Raw genomic sequence first — 20,251 nt, forward strand, 5'->3', positions numbered from 1 at the left:
GGGAGGCTGCTTTCTTCTCCCCCTCTGCCCCCCACCACCCCACCCCACCCTCCCCTCCCCAGCTAGTGCTCAAGCACGCTTTCTCAAATAAATAAATATACTTAAAAAAAAAAAGGATCAGTGGGGCCCACACAGGTTTCCCATCTAGAGGTTCACATATGAGCAATGCCCAAGGAGCAATGGTTAATGTCCACTTCTTTTACGACATGAAGGTGTTTTTTATTTCCATACATATTTGCTTGGAAACCTGACAAGCCAATTAGGCTTTATAGTTGGGGCCCTTCTCTCGCTTACCCGACAAGCTGGGTGGCACCACAGTTCTGGGGCCCCATGGTCTTCGTTTTCTACCTTGAGTGGCTGCCAGGCCCAGGGGCCCGAGTGCATGTGCAACAACCAAGCATCCTTGAAGAGCTAGAAGAGAAGGACCAATACCAGGACTCAGGTGAGGTACGCTACACAACACATACACCACACATACGTAGCGGGAATCCCAAAGCTGTGCTGTCTGGTCTACAGGGTGTGTGGGCTCTTCAGAAAGAATAGCAACAGGTGTGTGGCGCCTGGGTAGCTCAGTGGGTTAAGCATCTGCCTTTGGCTCAGGTCATGATCTCAGGGTCCTGGGACTGAGCCCCGTATCAGGCTTCCTGCTTAGTGGGGAGCCTGCTTCTCCCTCTCCCTCTGCTGCTCCCCCTGCTTGTGCTTTCTCTCACTCTCTCTCCCACCCTCTGTCATATAAATAAATAAAATCTTAAAAAAAAAAAAAAAAGCATAGCAACACTTGTGGTCACTCATTCACTCATGCCCTCATTCATTCACAAACTACCACTGGCATGGAACATGGAATTGTGCTTGTAACCCATGAATCATGATCTCAGGGTCCTGGGTTTTGAATTTTGCCTGGGTGTGTGTCTGTGTGTGTATGTGATTTGGTGGGGGAGAGGGGAGATAAGACACACCTGCAACTTTCTGAATCTGCATTCTTAAATAAATCCCATGTAAACTCTGGCAGCAGCCTGTTTTCCTGTCCCACCCCTCCTTGAAAAAATGATAGCAGCAAACCTTACAGCCTAAAGACGAAGTGGGAGTAGGAAGAATATAGATATAAATATGAATGCTTAAGAGACAAATGTCTCTGATTCAAAGCATCTCTCACCCCACCAAAAAAACCCCAAAAAACAAAACCAAAAAAAAACAGCAGAGTTTGGCCAGAAAATACCATGGCTATATACCCACAGTGAAAAAGGTATCCTCTCAATAAAAAGGATGTCATGCTCACAAGGTGAGACAGGGGAGCAAGTTTTAAAGTCTTAGCGGCATGTGCCTTGGAATGCCACACCAGCAATACTCACAGCATTCGGACCGCCACAGCCTCCAAGGATTAAGATAGTTGCATCATCTATGACAATCTGGGGAGAGGAAGACATTTAAAATAAACCTACAAAGACACAGGCATCTGACCTCTTATGCATTTAGTGGTATATGAAAATAGCCTACCCAGAACCCAAATTAGAGTATTCTAGTCACCATAAGCTCTCCATTTTCCCAAAACTATGTCAATTCCGATCCCTGCGAACAAATTACTGATGGTTCACCTGAATGGATATATTCCTTGTTGATCAAACATTAACATGAGTGTACATAAAATGCAGGGTTCTCTTGAGAAATGAAACAGCAAAGTAAATGCTTTGGGGAGAGGCACAATATAAAAGCCACTAAAAATAAACACAACCCATTAGAAGTTGAAAAATAAATACCAGCAAAAAAGAACACAAAGTCTCTTTGGCTTATGCATGTTGGCAGCTTACCTGACTCCCTCCTCCCTTTCCCATCCTAACTGGAAGATGCTACAGTGTTTGCTGAATAGTTATTTTAATGCTTGAGCACCTGAGATTGGCCACCTCGAGGATGAGGACTGGGGCCGGAGATGTTCGGCTTGGACCACGCCCACTGCTCAAGGTCAAGGACCCAGACATCGTTGCTCCTATAAGAGAAGGACATAAGGTTGAAGGAGTTGGGAGCTCCCAAGGACCACAGAGCTGATATAAATGAAGTTACATTTAGATTTTATTTGTTTTTTAAATTATTATTTTTAAGTAGGTTCCATGCCCGACATGGGAATTGAACTCATAACCCTGAGATCAAGAGTTGCATGCTCTACTGACTAAGGCAGCCAGGTGCCCTGGAAGTTACATTTATAAAGATGCCCAGCAAAGTGCCATGGTCACAGCATCTTAAACTATATTTTTCTTCCCCTTCTTTCCTTGGAATCCATCTCAAGACCTTCAAACCTTTGCTCTTCCCGCTGACCCATAAGGCCGCTTTTGAGTCATGTCTGCAGCCACATACTAGTACCTAAAAGAGTGAACGAGGGATAGCAGGAAATAGCTACTGATCAAGATATAACCGTTCAAAAGCAAAAACCACAAGGAAGAGAAAAAAAAAGATGCAAAAGGTAGCTCTACCATCGTTCAGGAGATAAAGATTTACCGATTCTGGCTACCAAAAGTAATCTCAACATGGCGAATGAGATCTGCAGCTTTATCAAGGACAAACTGGCATCTCCAACCCCCAAGGGACCAGTATGGCAAGGACAGACTACTAGAAGGCAGTCTCTATGTTACTGTCACCTCGCTGAGGTCCTTTACTCATACAGAGGCACACAGGAATAAGAACGCTAATACTGTAAAGCCCTAAACTTTCTTATCTGGGGGGCAGCTCACAGTCTCTCCGCAGCTGTTTTGAAATAGGAAGATGGGGAATAGCTTGTCTAACAGAGAAGAGAGTTGGGTCTGGAATGTTCTTACTGCTGAGAGCTCATCAACTTCCCTCTCATGACCATTAACACAGCTACTACCAATTCTAGAGAGTGACTCAGATGGACTGCTTTGGCTCTTGACTCTGGCCTGAACTGGCCAGTTGTGGCCAGAGATGGTAAGGACAGCAGGTAGGGAGCACAGCCTCACAGAAGTGCATCGGACCTGACAGTTTTCTCCCACCTACCCACTCCCCCAACCCATCTCATTTGGAGAATGAACCATTTTCAACCTGTCCTGTCCATCTACTTCCCTTCTCTAAAGCCAAGAAGGGCACAGGCTGGGTCATAAAGGACAGCAAGTAAAAGCACTCTGCTTCTTAGAAGGCAGCCTTCTGTAAGCGCAGGGAGAAACAGACAAGGGGGAGGCTATATCAGAACTTGATCCACCATTGGGAATGAACCAAATACCAAATGAAAAGATTCTACACAGCTCTGCTTTTATGCAGGAAGTTTTCAACCTATGGCTTGTGATTAAGGGATCAAAAACTAGAACGCCAGGAAGCGACAACTGGTTGGATCAATTAGAACCATGCTGAGGGATACTGACCTGACTAGTTCACTCTTCTGACCTGTTACTCCCAGGAGTGTTTACCTTCAGGTTGACAGGCAGCAAACCAAATAGACTTACATTTGCCGGGATCCTAAGGAGCCACCAAAGACAATCATTTTATCGTCTATCACACAGGAGGAATGGCCAGCCATGGGAGGTGGCCCATGGGTTGTCACAATGCAATTCCACCTAACAGAAAAAGAGGGGAGGAAGCCAAGAAGTCAGCACCACCTGTGTCTGGTCATACGAGTTTAAGGTGGAAACAGTAAGTAGGTATCCACTTAAAATGACAACCTTATCACCTTCAGTGGAGATACTGTTAGGATAATAAGTGGAAGATGGCAGAAGGCATTATGCCTGTCCTACAAACCTGCTACAGCTATGCTCACTTTCAAGTTCTCAGTGTGTATGGCTTAGAGGTGGAATGGAGAGATGACCAGAGACGCCATCATGGCTCCTTGGCTGCTTCAGCCTAACGCGCTAAAGGAGCACCACCTTCCACTTCTTTCTACAGTCCTGATCAGCTGCAGCTGCCAAGAGCCCTGTACTAAGTAGCCCATTACAAGGAAAGAGAGTCAGGAATCAGTCTTGGAGACATAGCAGGGAACAATGAATCATCTGGATCCACAGAACACCTGAGGAATTAGCAGCCCAAACTGAAGAGCCTCCTATTGTCCAAATGGCATATTTATTTTTCTAGGTAGAGGAATAAATCTCTTCTACTTCTTCTCTTTGGAATAGAGGTTTTGGCTTTTGTTTAGTATTTTTTTAAATTCTTTTATTTTATTATTTTTTTTTACCTTTAAAAAAAAAACTTTTTTAAATGTTAAGCTCTACACTGAACATGGGGCTTGAACTCACAAACTGGAGATCAAGAGTCGCATGGTCCACCGACTGAGCCAGCCAGGCGCCCCTTTGCTTTAGGTTTTAAGGGGCTCCTGTAAACTCTCTGAAACTGTCAGTACATCTGTGCACATATATAAATTTGTTTCCTGGAAAAGAGTCCAGAGCTTTTATCAAATTCCCAAAGAGATTCCTGGTAAAGGAAGGTAGAGTTGTCCATTCATTTGAAATCTTTTATTCCAGATTGAAAGGATCGTATCTTTGTGGCTTACCAGTTTTTAGAGGGTGAGTAAGTGTGTATTTCATCAAAGAATCTCTCTGGTTGGTGTAGGGGATATGGGCTTGGCCGCGTCCACCCACCGAACAGCACCAGCAGGTCCTTGTACACGACCAGAGTTGCTCCAGCTTTAGGGGAAGGATAGGATCCTAGGAAAGGTCAATAACATTATGGTTAAGATTCAGGGTCTCACAAGCCATAGGTAGGGCATCTACAGATCATCTTTTCCTGAAAGAATCACAAAAGGGAAACCAATTCTATAAAACATAAGGGAAAGGGGGAGAACAAAACTGGCCTGCAGGTCTGCCAGAAAACCATCACCAATTTATACATCTTTTTTTTTAAGTATAGTTGACACACAATGTGATATTAGTTTCAGGTGTACAACGTGGTGATTCCACAAGTTGATACATTATGCTAAGTTCACCACAAGTGTAGCTACCATCTGTTGCCATACATCACTATTATAATATCACGGACTACCAATTTATACATTGTTTATAATTAAAACAGAGAAACCTGAGTTAGAGGAAAGTTACTTATTTTGCTTACCTGAAATCAGGGATGAGAGTACCTATCTCATAAGGCTGTTTTGAATATTAAATAATATATTTGAGGGGCATCTGGGTGGCTCAGTCAGTTAAGCGCCTGCCTTTGGCAGGGTCCTGGGAACTGAGCCCCACGTTGGACTCCCTGCTCAGCGGGGAGCCTGCTTCGCCCTCTTCCCCCCTGCTCATGTTCTCTCTCTCAAATAAATTAATAAGTAATCTTTAAAAAAATAAAATAAAAAATAAGTAATACACCCAAAGCACATACACAGTGCCTGGCACATAGCAGGTGCTCAATAAATGTTGACTCTCTTGCCCATCCCTTTAATCAGCTTACTAGATCCCACACAGGAAAGAATGTAAGGAATCTAGGGAGTACACATACAGGCTAGTACCTGGGTACAACGCAAAAACAGCTGTTGTCAGCGAACCTGGGCAAAACAGGAGGCAGCCTGGAGTTCTCCTTTGTGCTGAGTCACATGTTAGCACTGCGACCTCTAGGCCTCTAGCTGTGGGCCTCACTAGCACAAATGGAGGGAAGAATTTCAGGCTCAGTATGAGAGCATTCCAATGGAGCCGCAGGCCTGATACCAGCAGTGGCTACTAAGGTCCTCCAAGCTGGACTTCTGAGCTATGTTGACCAAATCTTGAAACAACAGAAATCTGGCTTATGCTAGAAAACCTTAGGGATAACAAATGTCACACAGAAGAAGGATTTTCCAGAGCCTATTCTGTCTTTTAAATAACAGTTTGATTTCTCCTAATCTCTTACTCTATGTGCCACCTTTAGTTCACTAAAGATCAAAGAAATCTGTCTCAATACCCAGGTGTCAGTGAATACTGTAATACTCAAGAAAAAAAAATTGTTAATGCTTCAGGATCCATTAAAAAAAAAAAATCTTAAGCAGAAAGAATCCCAACAGTATATTAGGCTAATAGCAGCTGAGGTGCTCCCATTCAGGTAGAGAAGTGGGCCTTCCCCTTCAGCAAGGGGTTTTGCGAACATGGTCTAATGGCGTTGATGACAAAGTCTCAAGGCTGAAAAAGTGAGCAAGTGGCTGTCTTCCTTGGGCTCCCACTTAAGAGTAACTTACCATGATCTACTGAGAAGGTACAATCCTCAGAAAATGGAGTGAGCATCTAAGAGTACTACGTGGCATCAGTTATTCTGAACACTTTCCTAACAGAACAGACATCAATCAAACAGGATCTCACCACCGAAAGAAGTCTTCTCTAGGAATGATTCTGTCAATTAGCAGCACTGACTGAGGGAATATTGGCTGAGGTACTCCATGAGCTTGCTCCTGCTACCCTCATACCCTACTGGAATCATGATTAAGGGGGTTAAGTTCTACTTAGAACTTTTCCCTTCCCATGGGACACTTGGGTGGCTCAGCTGGTTAAGCATCTATCTGCCTTTGGCTCAGGTCATGATCCCAGGGTCCTGGGGTCGAGTCCCACATCGGGCTCCTTGCTCAGCACGGAGTCTGCTTCTCCCTCTGCCTGCAACTCCCCCTGCTTATGCTCCCTCTCCCACTCTCTCTCTGATAAATAAATAAAATTAAAAACAAACAAACAAAAAACCTTTTGCCTTCCTAGGAGGAAGCCTCCTAGACCAACGACCTGAGCTGAAAGCAGACTCCCAACTGACTGAGCCACACAGGCATCCCCCAAGTAACTGGAATTTAAATAAAAACTTAAAATAAAATGAAGCAGCAGACCAAGGGTCCCCAAAACAGCAAAACATGTAATCAGGAGCACCTCGCTGGCTCAGCTGGAGGAGCATGTGACTCCTGACCTCGGGGTTGTTGAGTTCAAGCCCCATGTTGGGCCTAGCACTTACTTTAAAAAATAAATTAATTAAATTTTTTAAAAAGCATGGGAACAATCAAACAGAATTTTTAATTGACCATTTGTATCAAATTTATATCAAAACATTTTAAGTGCAGGGCACCTGGGTGGCTCAGTAGGTTAAGTGTCCGGCTCTTGATTTCGGCTCAGATCACGGTTTCAGGGTGGTGAGAGTTCAGCCTTTTTTTTTTTTTTTTTTTAAAGAATTTTTTTTTTTTAAGGATTTTATTTATTTATTTGACAGAGAGAGAGGCAGCAAGAGAGGAAACACAAGCAGGGGGAGTGGGAGAGAGAGAAGCAGGCTTCCCGCTGAGCAGGGAGCCTGATGCTGGGCTGGATCCCAGAACGTTGGAATCATGACCTGAGCCGAAGGAAGACGAAGGCAGATGCTTAACGACTGAGCCAACCCTGAGTTCAGCCTTCTTAAGATTCTCTCTCTCCCTCTCCCTCTTCCCTCCCCCCGCACTCTCACTCGCTTTCTCTCTCTCTCAAATAAATAAATCTCAAAAAAAATTTTTAAGTGCATATGCTTTCAATCAGTAATTCCATTTCTAAGAATTAATCTAATGATAGCTGGGCAAAATGAAAAAAAAATAAATAAATACAAGGATGCTCATTGGAAGTGTTAAAGTAGACCAAGGAATATTCATATAAAAAATACTATGTGGCACTTAAAAATTGTGTGGCTCTTTGTCTTAGAACAATCTATGTCCATGCTTTATTAGGCAAAAACTGAAAGCAGCAACTGACCATGTGCCTGTGTTTAGAGGTTATCGGGAAGGTGGTAGGAAAGGATGGATGACTTGATTTTTTTCCCCTAGATTTAGTTAGTTAATTATTTCCTTACCTACTTACTTATTTTAGAGAGAGAGAAAGCATAAGAGACAGTGTGTGCGACATGCATGAGCATGGGTGTGGGCATGAGAAGCAGATAGGAGGGAAAAGGAGGGGGAAAGAATCTCAAGCAGACTCTATGCTGAGCGCAGAGCCCAACACGGGGCTCTACCTCATGACCCTGAGATCATGACTTGAGCTGAAACCAAGAGTCGGATGCTCAACTGAGCCACCGAGGCGTCCCAGGTGACTTGATTTTTAAGAGAAATAGCAATTGCTACTATGAACTACTGCTACTACTAATGATAATGACTAATAGTTACAATTATCATATGCTAGGCACCAACTAAGTACTTTGCATGCAAAAGCTAATTTAATCCTTCCCTTTAAAAAAAAAAAAAAAACCCTAGTTTTATTCCCATTTTACAGATGAGAATACTGAGGCACAGCTCATTTAAATAACCTACCCAAGGTCATAGAACTAAGTGGTGGAGTGAGAATTCTAATCTCATTTAGTCTGGATTTAAACCTCATTCTCTTACCCATTATATTAAATTGCTTTTCATGCATACACATACATTCTTTCTGAGTGGTTGCCACAAGCAAGTCAGATACTTTAAAAGGTTGGAGTGTTTCAAAGCTGAAAAAGCACTTTCCTAAGTCTTAATTAGGTAAGCCACAAAGAGTACACAGGAGAGGTAAGTAAACTGAACAAAACACTTTTCTTAGGACCTCTTTTTCTCCACAAGGCTCTGGGTCACATCCTACCTCTGTTAAAGGACCCTTTACTTATTCTCTGGACTCTCTAAGGAAAGGTAAACTGGGGCCGGTGACAATGACAAATCAATCCTTAAGAATTATCTTAGGTAAGGACTTTCCAAAGTGACTTCTCGGGGTGCCTGAGTGGCTCAGTCGGTTAAGCATCTGCCTTCAGCTCAAGTCATGATTCCACAGTCCCGGGACTGAGCCCCACATCAGGCTCCCTGCTCAGTGGGGAGTCTGTTTCTCCCTCTGACCGTCCCCCTCTCATGCTTTCTCTAATAAATAAAATCTTAAAAAAATAAGTGACTCCTCAAATATCTTGACCTTTTAGAAAGCCAAATCCTTCCCTCTACTTCCTATCCTAAGGAGTGGGAGAACTCCCTCATCCAGCATTTCCAAGGCCTATTTCATGTCACAAATATACATTTTAATTTCAGCATCTTAAATATTCTGACAACTAAGTAGGATCACACTAAAAGTTAACTGTGTTCCTCCACCTAAATTTGTAAGGAAAGTGGGAAAAAATTACCATACAAGAACAGATGAAGCGGGGGGGGGTGCACAGAATTCAACATACAACCCCTATATAGTTAGTTCAGGAAGAAGAGGTCAAAGATACTGATGTATCATATTTTCTATGACCCAATTATGCATATAATGTTTGTATTTGTTGCAAACTGGATACTTTTAAATTCTTATTAAAGAATCAATAGTGAAGCCTCTGTAAAAAGTCCCTAATTTGATCATTTCTAAGAATCCATGAATTTGTTTTTTTTTAAATTTTGTTTATTTGAGGGGCGCCTGGGTGGCTCAGATGGCTAGGTGTCTGCCTTCGGCTCAGGTCATGATCCCAGGGTCCTGGGATCAGGCCCCACGACCAGCTCCCTGCTCAGCGGGGAGCCTGCAAAAAAAATTTTTTTGTTGTTTATTTGAGAGAGCAAGAGCTAGAGAGGGAGAGGAGAAGGGGGAGGGGGAGGGGGAGAAACAGACACGCCGCTGAGCAGGGAGCCCACCAGCTGTGGGGCTCCATTCCAGGACCTTGAGATCATGACCTGAGCTGAAGGCAGACGCTTCACCGACTGAGCAACCCAGGTGCCCTCATATTTTGAATTCGTTTAAAGCAGAGGGTTTTTAACTCCCCTCCCGATGATCTTAATTCAAGGTTCACAAATTGAATGAATTAAATTTATCGTGAGGTCAGAGACTGCATGGGTCAATGAACTCTGGCAGTTTCTATAACTTGAAGAATAAATGGTCTTTTTAGCCAAGTGGAGTTCTGGAAAACAAACAGTAAGTCTGTACTAGAATTCTGAAAAAACAAGAAAACTCATGTTCAAATTACATACCTTTATCTATTGTTTTAAAGTTCCAAGAAAAGCAAGCTATTTCAAGAGTACTTAAAACTTTCTAAAAAAAACAAAGCAAACAAACAAAAACCCCCCAAAACATGACCACGCCGTTAGAGAAGGGAAATAACTTTTATATGAACTAGTACTAGACAAAATGTGAGGTCCAAAACTTTGAAGAATTGTACATACGTGTACATACGGGCATTCCTTCCGCCTTTCCTATTTAGTAGGTATGGGGTGGGGGCCCAGAAGTTACATTGCTAATAAGCTTCCAGGTGATGTTCAGGTTTGGGGACTAGACTCTGAGAATTCATCCCATACAGTAGCTAGAATGATGGCATATTTAAGAAATTTTTATTAACATACCTGCCTACTACACCAGAGACTGATTCACTGGAAATCTGGTACATTATAAAGTACTTCGACAACAGCAGACCCTCCACAGTTAAGAGGCCCATCATCATCATCATGGTGACGTATGATGAAATAAATCCCCTTCCCTCAAGAAAATTTATATATGAAGGATTTATACTCATCAGGACATCTCTTGGCCTACCTTCAAAATAATGTGGCTACTGAGCCTCCAGACAAAGTCTAAATATCATCGCATCACAAAAGTAGAAAAAGAAAGGGTGTTGCTCTCATGCAGGTTCTCATCAAGCACCATAGGACCAAATGTGCCCTTATCAAACCATGTTACTCAGGCCTGTTCCCCAGAGCCAATGGTTAGCCTCACAGGGTTCACTCCTCAAACATAATCACACAGCAGATATGACCAATGGGGCAAATCCCTGAATAAGGCACATGCCAAAAGGCAGGTGTGGGAAACTGGATAGTCAGACAGGCACCCCCTACACAGAACTAACATTCCCTAAAATTACTGATCAGTTCAGATGCTCCCCAAGGTTCCTATGAAATCAGGAATTTCACATGTGAAAGACAGTGGCAGAATTACAAGGTATTCTTGTTTACTTTTGCAAAGAAGATGGTAAAACAGTGAAGCAATTTCAAATGCTGGTTTGGTTTCTTTGCCACTTTCCCACAACTGTAGTTTCTATTCACACAGAACCAAGGACCAGAAGAGCAGCTCGAAAGTCTGATACAAGATAAAACAAGTACTGGTTTTAATTAGGGATGCCTATAATTTTATGCATGGCTAAGACATTATTTCTACATCTCTACTCCATGATTGGTCTTTATTAATATTATCGATTTATTATTAAGGTGTTATAAACAATAGCCACCATCCCCCCAGAGCGTTAGTTCTCAAACTCCAGCATATGTTAAAAGCAGCTGGGGGAGTTGTTACAATGCAGATCCCTGGGCCTTCCTTCCGCCTTTCCTATTTAGTAGGTATGGGGTGGGGGCCCAGAAGTTACATTGCTAATAAGCTTCCCGGTGATGTTCAGGTTTGGGGACTAGACTCGGAGAACCATACTGTAGAGTTAAACCATCCTTGAGTGAGCCTGTTAGATAATGCTCCAAAATGACATTAAAATGGAATCTATATAGCCTGCCCTTCTTTTCTTTCCTTCCCTTCCCTCCTTCCCTTCTAAGATTTACTTATTTGAGAGACAGTGAGCAAGCGCATGTGTGTGTAAGCTGGCGGGGCGGGGGGGAGCGGCAGGGAGAACAGAGGGAGAGAATCTCAAGCAGACTCCCTGCTGAGTGCAGAGCCCCACAAGGGGCTCGATCCCACCACCCATAAGATCACAACCTGAGCCTAAACCCAGAGGTGGGTGCTCAACCGACTGCACCACCCAGGCACCCTGAGCAGTTTCTTCTACGCATACTCAGTATATGACTACGTGGAACACTTCATTTTGGTTAACAGAGTAAGGACAAGGGTCCAAAGTGGGCTTTCCTTGACAAATGCTTTGCTCACCGGGGTGCTGAAAAGAACACTCACATTTTCAGTATACAAACATTTCTCCTCATCTACAGGTCACTGAACTTACACTTTGCAAAATAGATAAAAGGGAAAAAAAAAGTTCCACCTACTGGCTTTCAGGCAAATCACTTTAAGACTTATTTACAAAAACATAGGTTACCTGCTAATAGTTCTCCATGACTCTGAAAATAGACTGAAGACTAGGAACTAGGGACTTACAGGAGGTAAAGTCTGAAAACGACTATGAGCATGAAAAATTTAACCATGGGACTCACGAGCATACTAATAAATCCAGAAGAAAAGTACTGGACAAAATCTTTTACTTTGCTCATGGAATTCCAGAATGTTCTGCCATGTGATTTGCTTTTTAAAGGGGACTTGGTCTAAATTGGTTCTTAACTGGCAATCAAAAGGTTTTCCTCTCCTCTGGATGCTTTCAAATAGCTTACAGTAATGATGCCGATGGGGACATTAAAGCATGAGTAACTGCTGAGGTTCCAGGTCACAGTCCCCACTTCGTGTTAGCAACTCTTCACACGCACTCACTTTCACAGGGTAGGTCCAAAGAAAGGCACTCCCTTGAAGCTCCAGAGGCAGCACCCTAAGTCCTTCCCACACAGAACTGGCCTTCAGGGCAAAATAAGACCAGACAGACCAGGCTGACCTACAATCCTACCTCACAACTTCTTTTGTGTGGGTACTACTTCTCTGTGGTAGCCAGGAGCCTTGAGCTGGTGTGTGCACAGGGGGTAGGAGAGATGGATTTTGCTGAGAGAATCCAAGCTGGGTCTTGGGAAGCTGACCAAGCCTCTGGCTTGATAGAGCTGTCATTATGGTAGTGTGTGAAGTGACTGACCTTGATAGCAAGAGTTCAGAGGTCAGGAAAAGAATAATTTGGAAAGGCATTTCCCAGAACACCACATTAGCATCTGAATCAGAAAACCCAGAGGGCACGAGAGGACGGGACAGCATTTACAGCTTAAGAGGCAAGAAATCCCTCAAAGAAAAACTGCTGGAGTTATAATTTAACTGCTTCTATTTCTCAACTGCTGATTTTATAGGTAATACTTTTGTCACAGAAACAAGGAAAGCATGTTTCACAGTTTTATTGTTTCAAGAATGAAGAGACAAAAGGAAAATTGAGATCATTTTACAATTCCTGAGTATAAAGTCTATCTTGGGCTGTAAACACCTAGAAGACAAGTAACTATTCAGAATGGTCTCCAAAGTACACAGACAAGGTCCACAGGGGTTCTGTCTGGACCAGATATCAGTCTCTCTCCTGATAATGAAAATGTTTCCAATTTACCATCAATGTGGCCAATAATAATTACAATAAGTCTTTGCATTTATAGAGATGCTCTCAGAAGATAAAAAACCATAGTGCTTATTTTACAGAAACAAAGTAGGAAGCAAATATAAAGTTACTCTTTGGCAAAGTCACTACAGAACTCCTACACGGCTTTCTAGAACTCAGTTCTAGTCAAGTACGCCATTTAAACTCAGTCTAAAATAGAGATTTAAGTTACAAAGAACCTGGTACTGGATGCAGAACACTAAATTCTTCTGCACAGGCACGGCCTTCTTTGGGGGCCTTCTTTGGGACCTCCGCTAGCACATCCCTCCCATGCTGGGCTAATTAGCCTCCTGGAAGGGGAGGGGTACACAGGGAAGGGACATCCCGAATCTACTTCAGTCCCAGAACTTGGCACACTGTGTTGAAATTATCCATTTAGAGTCTCCCAATAAGATTTTACTATCCTAAAGGGCAAGAACTATTTCTTATGAAAATGCGGACCTAAACCCAACCCTGGAAACCAAATGGTTAAAGATCCCTCCAGAGTTGGGATAAGAAGTGGCTGGGGTTCAGCACAACCTACCCTGAAGGCATCAGCCAGTCACTCAGCAGGGGTAAGCTCCAACACTTTTTGGTATGTCTCCCTTACACTGCCATTTTTTTTTTCTTTTACTATTTCATCCTTCAGTTGCAAAATGGCCAGAAAGTTACTGATTGATATCAAAACAATTCACTGATATTAGACAAAGCCTGTCTGGGTCTCGGGCTTCAGGGCATACATTTTCATTATTATAATTATACCCGCATTTTTTTTTAAAGATTTTATTTATTCATTTGACACAGATAGAGACGGCCAGCGAGAGAGGGAACACAAGCAGGAGGAGTGGGAGAGGAAGAAACAGGCTCCTAGCAGAGGAGCCCGATGTGGAGCCCGATCCCAGAACACCGGGATCACGCCCTGAGCCAAAGGCAGACGCTAACGACTGAGCCACCCAGGCGCCCCTATACCCACATTTTTTAAAGACAACACTCCTTGGGTCACTTACAGAACATCCAAAACAAGAGGAACTTTTGTAATAGGCATGAGAAACGTTTAGATCCTGTATGCCCGCATATGCCACAGGCATTAACAAAGACATTCCCTACTGGCATTGTTTTCACTTCTACATAAACCCAGTGAAAGGCCACCTGATGAATAGGATAGCACTTATCAGCTAAAAATTAACAACATGAAACCAATAATAGTTCCTTGTTACCATTTCTAAGTAGTCTTTTGATTCAATTTCTCCAGGAAGAGAGGAGGTCCACCGTCTGCTTAATCTGATAACTTGTTAATTGCAGTTCTAATGGGGGTTTGGAGAGTGGGTACCCTTTGAAGTGGCTCTGTTTAGAAGTAAAAACAACATTGCTAGTCATAAACTTTCTGGCCTGGTGTCAAAACAGGAAAATCCTAGTCAGGCGGGAGAGAGCCAAACTGAAATATGGTATAATCTTATTTATTCTCTCCCCTGGAAGACTGAGATTTACCCAGATTTGTGCTATGCAAATTTTCCCACTCTTCTCTCCAACAGGAGAGAATGTTGTACCCACCTTAGAAAAGCAGGTATTCTGGAAAAATCCCAGGTTCTGAACTAAACAGGAAGGATTCCTTCCTTTCCTAGGGGAACCCACTGGCTCTGCTCTCATGCACACCCCCCGAGACCACCACAGATCCAGGTTGTTTCCAAGACTTCAAATGCCCAGAGGAGACAAGAAGAAACCACCAACTCATAATGAAGATTAACCAGGAGCGGGTCCAGGGTTCAGGAAGGAGCTAATATAACAAAGAACTTAAAGCAGTAGCTTAAGTAATATCCTCTGCCTTCTTCACAGAGACTAGCACATGGAAGTGGTAGCTGGGCACCTGGGTGCCTTCCTTCTATGAAAACAGAAAGGTGTTTAATATACTTCATAGTCATTTTAATCAAAAGCAAATCATCTTAATAAAAACACATAACTGGCCTTAAAAATAAATTGTAACAAACTGTGAAAAGAATCCAAATTCATTAGTGTGCTACTTCTCTCTTCATAAATCAGATTTCCTTTAAAAATCCACGCGTCTATACAGAGGTCCTGGCTTGACACGGTTTATAACTTTTCTTTTTTTTTTTTTTTTAAAGATTTTATTTATTTATTTGAGAGAGCGCCAAAAGAGCAGGGGGGAGGAGCAGAGGGAAAGGGACAAGCAGATTCCGTGCTGAGCACAGAGTCTGACACCAGGCTTGATCCCACGACCCTGAGATCACGACCTGAGCTGAAATCAAGAGTCAGACGCACAGGCGTGGCCTTCTTTTGGACTTGTGTGTGACTGAACCACACTGGCGCCCCTATAACTTATTTTAAACATGCTGTCTGCTCTTTGGAACCACCAGTTATTCTCTTCTTAGTGCTTTATGTTCTCTTTATATTGATTGACTGGTTTATTGTCTGTCTTTCCCCAAAAGACCCTGTATCTTGTTCACGCCTGTACCTGCTATAGCTAGGACAGCACTGACCATAAACACTCAACAAATAAAGCCACGAAAATAAATACAGATGGATGAATGCAATCACTTTTCAAGCTCTGGGAACTTGAGGATACCTTCTGACCACTCCCCACTCTGTAGCTAGTACTTCAGTATATATAAAGGTGTCAACTTAATCAGATTCTATATTCCCTCTTCAGCTGAATACTGTATGGGATACAATCTGAACAGAAACTATGAAAGGTAGGTATTACCATCTCCACTCTAAAGGTAAGGCAAATTAGATGTTAAATAACCCATTTGGGTCACCAGTTACGAAGCAACAGAGATCTGATGCAAACCTGTGTTTGCCTGGCACAAAAACCAAGCTCTGAATGTTGTTACCAACCAGCCTCCCTCCCTCTCCCAACACATTCCTTCCATCACTTTAGGTGGGGAGGCCCTCATTATAAGCAGTACCTTTAATTATTAGACAAGCAGTTTTTCCTCCCCAACCCTCTACAATACTTAGGTTATATCATCAGATCTTCCTACTAAGTAAACAGAGAACTCTCTGGGATATTCACCATATTCAGAATATTCCTTTTCCTTTTTTTTTTAAAGATTTTTATTATTATTATTTTTAAGTAATCTCCACACCCAATATGGGACTCGAACTTACAATCCCAAGATCAAGAGCTGTGTGCCCTACTGACCGAGCCAGCCAAGTGCCACCCCTAGAATATTTCTTAAAGTTGACAAGTAGGTCTTAAGTAAGAAATGAGTGATACGTCCACAAATTTATATGAGAATGTTAACTGCAAATATGTTCAAAATGGAAATAACCCAAGTATCCATCAACAGGAGGATGAGTTAAAAAAAAATAGTAGTATATTCACATTATGGAAAATTCACAGCAATGAGAAGGAATAAACCACTGATAAATGCAACCACATGGATGAATCTGCAAGAAACCAAGATGAATCTCAAATCACTTAGAAGTCAGAAGGTGATTTGTGGAGAGTGGTATTGACAGGAAAGGGCATGAGGGAACTTTCTGAGGTTATAGAAGTATTTTGTATCTTGACCTGGGTGATAATCACATGGCTGTATACATACTTTTTTTTTTCCCAATGAGTTTTATTTATGTTTTGTTTTTTTTTTTTTAAGAGAGCACACATGTGTTGGGGGGAGAGGGGCAGAGAGGAAGGGAGGGAGAGAATCTTAAGCAGGCTCCACGTCCAGCAAAGAGCCCGATGTGGGACTTGATCTTACAATCCTGACAGCATGACCTGAACTGAAATCAAGAGTCAGATATTTAACCAACTGAGCCACCCAGGCACCCCTACATACTTTTTTTTTTTTTTTCAAAGATTTTATTTCTTTATTTGACAGAGACAGCCAGCGGGAGAGGGAACACAAGCAGGGGGAGTGAGAGAGGAAGAAGCAGGCTTCCAGCGGAAGAGCCTGACGTGGGGCTCGATCCCAGAACTCTGGGATCACGTCCTGAGCCGAAGGCAGACGCTTAACGACTGCGCCACCCAGGCGCCCCACTTTTTTTTTTTTTTTTTAAGATTTATTTATTTGAGAAAGAGCGGTGGGGGCAGAGGGAGAGAGAGAATCTCAAGCAGACTCCATGCTGAGCGCAGAGCCTGACGCAGGGCTCGATCCTAGGACTCTGAGATCACAACCTGGGCTGAAACCAAGAGCTGGATGTTCAACCGACTGCACCACCCAGGCGCCCCTCTATACATACTTTTACAGGTCTGAGTTGTGTACTTAAGATACGTGCATTTTACTATATGTAATTAGGTCTTTAAAAAGTATTGTTAAGAAAAAAAGAATAGCCAACATCTGAGCTGATAGTGAACTATCAATCATGTTTATACCACTGTTGCATGGCATCACCCACTGCTTTAACCAGTAAACAGGCCACCAATCCACTGCCAGAAAATTCATTATGTGAGGTCTTTAAGAACATAGTCCTCAAATAAAATGCAATCATGCTATAACTCACGCATGTAAATCAAACAAACAGCAAGAAACATTTTAAGATGGGACAAGGGATTTCGAAACCTTACTAAAATGGGAAAGAAGGTAAAAAAGGAACACAGCACAAAAGCCAACAAATCAAATATAAAATCCATAGCCCATAACCACTTCCAGAGAGAATTATGGAATAGAGGAAATTATCAGGGGCACTGCTTGTGTGAAAAGTAGGATTCATTAAAGCAACAGTCCAGGAGTTCATTTCCCAAAGAGATGAAGCAGCCTCTAAGCTTTGAAAGGATAAGGTAGTCACCAAGGATTTAAGTTGATATTTCAAGTTAATAAATGACCCATCCCAACCCTTGCCCACCAAGAAAGGCCACCCCGTAGATCCTTTACAAAATCTTCTCGAAGTTACAAGGGCTGGAAAACTTGGGAAACCAGACCAATCCTGACTGTACAGAGAATAAACATTCAAACAATATGCACTGGGCAGGAGCTGGTACAAGGCACTGCTAAGCATCCTGAAAACCAACAGTGTCATCCATGGGGCACGAGTCAGGAATGACTCTAGGATAGTATCTTTTGTGTTCCCCCCACACAAGATTAGCCTTCTGCAATTTCATTCAAGACACAAAGTAAAATCAATAAATCTACATAGCAATGGAGATACACAGAGATAAGGCATCATGCAAAATGAAGTTTACTGTGCTCAAAACACATCAAGTGCTGTTGGGGGGAGGGGAAGTTATGTGGATACTTGAGAAAACCGGAAACACTAGATGGTCTGAGAGTTTTACTGCACAGGAAACCCAAGAGCAACCAAAAATTGCTTCTCAAGGTGGTAGGCAGACAGGATAACAGTGCTGATATGAAAGCCCAGAATTCTTTTCTTTTTTAAAGATTTTATTTATTTATTTGACCGGGGCGGGGGGCAGGGAGAGGGAGAAGCATGCTCCCTCCTGAGCAGAGAGCCCAACACAGGGCTCTATCCCAGGACCCTGAAATCATGACCTGAGTTTAAAACAGATGCTCAACCATATGAGCTACCCAGGTGCCCCCGAAAGCCCAGAATTCTAAGGAAAGTCACTGCTTATGCTCAGTGACACACTCAGACCTCTATCTAAAATAAGAAAAGGTTTATAGGGTTTTAAGAAAGGACAGAAAAGGCTCATGAGTTGGACCAAGTAGATAAAGGATATAGAATTTTCAACACGGACAGATTTTAATACGTTTTGGTAATCAAGACATTTAATAACCAAGAAAAGATTTACTAAAGTATGAACTTTAGTTAATAATAATGTATCAGTATTGGTTCATTCATTGTCATAAATGTACTATACTAATGCAAGATGTTAATAGGCAAAACTGGGTGTGGGTATATGGGAACTCTGTTCTATTCTAAAATAAAGTCTATTTAAAAAGTTTTAAAAAATAGGTAATGTGAAATAAATTATAGAAAAAATAATACTACTCACAGCATGGTAGCGTAGAAAGAACACAGACTTTAGAGACAAAATCTTGGGTTTCAATCACTGCTCCATCATTTATTGGCTGTGTGATCTTAGGTAAATTACTAGGTGATTTTCTAAGCTTCAGTTTCCTCATCTGTAAAATGGGGATAATAGCAGTGCCAATATAATTGGCTTGCTTTGAAGGTTAGATAGTATGTTTAAAGAATCTGAGACCACCAACATTCCACCCCCAAAACCCTCTCAAGGGTGTCCATACACGTTTCCTCAGACAGCAGGCCACTAACTAGGGTAAAAGGAAGCTCTTTCTACAAAGAAGCAGTTAAGAGAGCACAGAGCAGCCATCCTTCCTAACAACAGTTAGGGAGTGCAGCACATTACACACTCACCTAACAGACTGTGGTAACAAAGTGAGGTCACAGACAAGAAAGCCAAAAGATATCACAGGGATCCAGGATTTCCAAATTTAGCTAGGTTTAGAATCAACTGGGACATTTTGTGTTTTGTTTTTTTTTTAAAGATCCACCACTCTAACCCCAACCCCTTGAGATAAGGTGAGTCTGGTATGAGGTTGAGCAATCTATTATTTTTAGTATTTTTAGGTGACTTGGATAAAAGTGATCTGCTATGGGATTTTTACAAACAGTGATCCTGTCTCTTCCTCTTTCACAGAGAAGGAAATCGAAGCCCAGGGAATGCAGAAGTGATTAAGGATTAACTTCAGAGGCAAGCAGCTCAGGAGTCGCCAGGCCAAGACCAGAACACATGGCTCATGGCTCGGCTCTGTATCCCTGTCCTGAGTGTTTTCTAAAACAAAGGTCCTGAACTGTAAGCCATCACTTGGAATTGCACGTGTGACTGACAGGGAAGAAAATGAAAAGCAAAAGGATTTACTGGGCAAGAAGATTCTATTGGGAGAACATAGTGCAAAAGTTAACTGTTCTCTGGGACTGGTTAACAGAGATGACAGGCCGAGCTTTAAATCTTCCCCTAACACGTGCCGACTCTCCTACCTGTGGAAAATTCTAACACTGAAATTTGCGCCCCCCCCCTTTAAACATTTTTTTTTTTTTTAAAGATTATTTATTTATTTGACAGAGAGACAGCCAGCGAGAGAGGGAACACAGCAGGGGGAGTGGGAGAGGGAGAAGCAGGCTCCTAGCGGAGGAGCCTGATGTGGGGCTCGATCCCAGAACGCCGGGATCACGCCCTGAGCCGAAGGCAGACACTTAACGACTGTGCCACCCAGGCGCCCCTAAACATTTTTAAAAGATTTATTTATTTGACAGA

General features: G+C 42.5%; 1 protein-coding gene across 2 annotated transcripts in view; it reads right to left on the reverse strand.

Annotated features, from left to right (window-relative positions):
- Positions 1-20,251, reverse strand: part of FBXO42 (F-box protein 42) — a 92,497-nt gene that overhangs the window by 5,446 nt on the left and 66,800 nt on the right. For both annotated transcript variants that reach the window (XM_040645835.1, XM_040645833.1), the window contains exons 5-9: positions 4,481-4,634; positions 3,444-3,554; positions 1,885-1,981; positions 1,350-1,406; positions 295-411 (exon numbers count right to left, since the gene is read on the reverse strand). In XM_040645835.1, coding sequence (XP_040501769.1) covers positions 295-411; positions 1,350-1,406; positions 1,885-1,981; positions 3,444-3,554; positions 4,481-4,634 — 536 coding nt within the window. The remainder of the gene's footprint in view (positions 1-294; positions 412-1,349; positions 1,407-1,884; positions 1,982-3,443; positions 3,555-4,480; positions 4,635-20,251) is intronic.

This window comes from Ursus maritimus, unplaced genomic scaffold (genome assembly GCF_017311325.1).
Source record: "Ursus maritimus isolate PB19 unplaced genomic scaffold, ASM1731132v1 scaffold_32, whole genome shotgun sequence".
NCBI lineage: Eukaryota > Metazoa > Chordata > Mammalia > Carnivora > Ursidae > Ursus > Ursus maritimus.